Source organism: Phaethon lepturus, unplaced genomic scaffold (genome assembly GCF_000687285.1).
Source record: "Phaethon lepturus isolate BGI_N335 unplaced genomic scaffold, ASM68728v1 scaffold30363, whole genome shotgun sequence".
NCBI classification, from domain to species: Eukaryota; Metazoa; Chordata; class Aves; order Phaethontiformes; family Phaethontidae; genus Phaethon; species Phaethon lepturus.
Window position 1 is genome coordinate 2,419 of NW_010530220.1, and position 2,904 is coordinate 5,322.

General features: G+C 57.8%; 1 protein-coding gene across 1 annotated transcript in view; it reads right to left on the reverse strand.

Moving 5' to 3' along the window:
• ACBD4 (acyl-CoA binding domain containing 4) overlaps positions 1-2,899 on the reverse strand; it is a gene marked incomplete at both ends in the record, with an annotated part of 4,584 nt that extends 1,685 nt beyond the window's left edge. Inside the window, 3 exons of the mRNA XM_010284216.1 lie at positions 2,444-2,564; positions 2,632-2,716; positions 2,796-2,899. Coding sequence (XP_010282518.1) covers positions 2,444-2,564; positions 2,632-2,716; positions 2,796-2,899 — 310 coding nt within the window. The remainder of the gene's footprint in view (positions 1-2,443; positions 2,565-2,631; positions 2,717-2,795) is intronic.
• Positions 2,900-2,904: the final 5 nt, after the last annotated feature.

Sequence of the window (2,904 nt, forward strand, 5' to 3'; positions counted from 1 at the left end):
GGTGGCCAGTAAGCAATGCAAACTCAACCCGTCAGCAGGGTCTACCCCATGCAGACGGTCTCGCTCACTCAGGGGTGGCAGGGGAGTCCCTGTACCCTGAGCCTCTGCGGCACCAGGCAGACGGATCAGCACTGGCCAACATCTGGCAAACACGGACGGCTGACGGCCACCATCCCTGGCAGCGCACGGGTGCATGCACGGTAACGAACAGAGCCCAATGTGAGAAGCGCTGGCCAGGGAGAGCCTTGCCTAGACAGCGCATGCTGCCATCGCCTGCAAGGGCCTTCAGCAGGCAGCAGCATGCCAGAGAGGGCCCAGGGCAGTGCCTGTCCAGTGATCCAGCCCCCCCCCAAACCCACAGAGCCCGCGGGGTTTAGCCCAGCCACATTTCTGGCGGCCCCCGGGACTTTGCTCCCTGCTCCTGGCCAGGCAGGCATGTGGCAACGTTGCCCTGCCAACGCCTTGTCCACACATCTCCACCATTGCCGACCTGCCTTCACCATCACAGCTGGCCCATGGCTGTGGGACCCCCCCAGAGCCCCACCCAGGTGACTGAACCCTCTCAGGGGGGACGAGGGCAGCCCCTACCCCACAGAGGAGTTAGCACCAGGGCTGATCAGCTCAGGGATCGTCCCTGTCCCCAGATCTCTCCTCAGCGTGTGTGCTGTGGCCCCTGAGCCTGCCCCAAGGGGCAGGTGGGCACAGGCAAGGTCCTGTCACCTCGCGTATCACTGCCTGGCTCCAACACTGGCCCCCCTGCACCCACGGGGCTGGCAGAGCAGAAACAGGCCTGTGCAATACGAGCTTAATTGTCAGCTCCTGTTCGCTTCAGAATCTTGGCCTATGCATACAAGGTGCTGGTGAAAGCTCCGCTGACTGGAGGTCTGTGGGGACCCTGAACCGTTCACAATTTGTGTTCCAAGTGCCACTTTACAGCGTGTTGACTTTGTAAACAAACAAAAGCAAACCTGTCCAGACTCCCCCCGTGCAGCGCCTCTGTCCCCCAAAAGCTCTGCAGCTGCAGAGGGCCTCACGCCTGCCACGCTCCATTCTCACCCACCGCAGCATCTGAAATCACCTTTTTCCTCTGGATTATTGGTAACAAAAGCTGCAGTCACACAAAATCTGACGGCAGATTTGAGAACCTTTAACACAAATGACTCAACAGCTTAAGAAGTTCAGCAGTTTAAACCACTGTTTCAAGCACCTTGGGCTCATTCACTCTGCAGATGCTACCAGGTTAAGATTTAAGTGACAAAGCGTCCTTCATAAGTGACAGTAGTGCAGGATGACACTCCCAGGTGGGTAATGACAAGGAGTTTAGACCCAGTTTTTATGTTCCAAAGAAAAATTAAAGTCTATTTGCCTTTTAAAGGGATTCAGCATCAAAATGGAGAACAAAAAGAGCTGGGTACCATGGGAAGGAGCAGTCATCCTGAGGCCAAGCCTACAGGCAATGTGTTTTCAGCATCCTTGTTGGAAGCAAGGGGGTGACAGTAGCCATCAGGCACAGGACAGATGCCTGGCGACAGGCGGGGAGCGAGTCTATTTGTCAGCACTCTCCCAACATCAGCAAAGCACTGACAGTTTACACACCCGCTGCGAATATACCCTGAAAGCTCATCTGACTCCAGACTTGCTGGAGATGTGGCACAGCCAAACCTCCAGACGTGCAGCCGGCAGGTTTGCTCTGCAATAGCCGACACCTTTCTGAACCACAGTGTCCAGCCCCTTGCTCCCTTGGATGCTTCTCACAAGTCAGATACACCAAGGACTGCCCTGCTGCGGGGGTGGGACAGGTCCCCAGCCACCTCCCAGCATGAGGCGGCAGCCACAGGCATGGAAAGGGCCGGGAAGGACGCTTCTCTAGCGCAAGGCGGTCCAAATAATCCCGTTTCTCAACGCCAGTTTCTCCACATGCACTCTGCTGCAAAAACTGGCCGGCCTATCCAGATGTTTACATCAGATGACCTGCAGTCCCTGTACACAGCCTGCCCTGCCCGGAGGTGGGCCAGCGCCAAGAGAAAGCTCAGCCTCCCTGCCGCAACACTCCACGGGAGCTGATCCTCTGCTCCGCTGTGTACAGGGATTCAGGCCAAGGGCCTTTTGCGAGCCAAATCTCAAGTTCTCGCCTCAAACTTTTGCAGAAAGAAAGGCCAGGCTGAAGGAACACCTGCATCACTTGAAGAGACTAGTGGTGCCCAAACAAGAACCTCATGAGTGGCTACACCATGGCTGGGGAGCCAGATGGGATGTGGTGCGTTCATCCTGTCCCCCGCCTCAGGGAGCAGCAGCAGAGGAAGAGCAGAGCCCAGTGGTGATGGCCATATTGGCGCAGAAGCAAGCAGGGAACAGCGCAGGAGGGATGTGCCAGAGGAGAGGAGTGTGGCACTGAGGTGAGGGATGAGCTGGGCACAGCCAGAGTGCAGAGGCTCCCACTCACCCCCTTTTCTCTTGAAGAAGGCCTCGGGGGGGCGGGGCATGTCATGGATCACCTCGTAGAGTGGCTCAAAGTACCCAAACATCTCCTCTGTTGTCTCATCCATGGGCACCGTGTCAATGACCTGGGGAGGGACAAGGCTTGTGACGGGCACCACCGAGCACCTCACCCGCTCTCCCGTTCCCCATTACCTTTTGGGCCACCTTCTTCATCTCGGCCACATAAGCCGCCATTGCCTCCTCCTTGGACATTCTCCCCAGGCTGTGCCAGGCATCCCTGCAGGCAACGGCGGCCATGAGGCAGGAAGGAGGGGGACGAACCGAACTCGAAGTGGGTCCCCCCCGGCGGGCCTTACCACTTATACCGGCCGATGGGGTCCCAGAAACCGGGCCTTGGGCCTTGGCAACGCCCCGCCGTCGCCTGCTTGTAGTAGCTGTAGAAGCGCAGCATCTCCTCATAGGAGG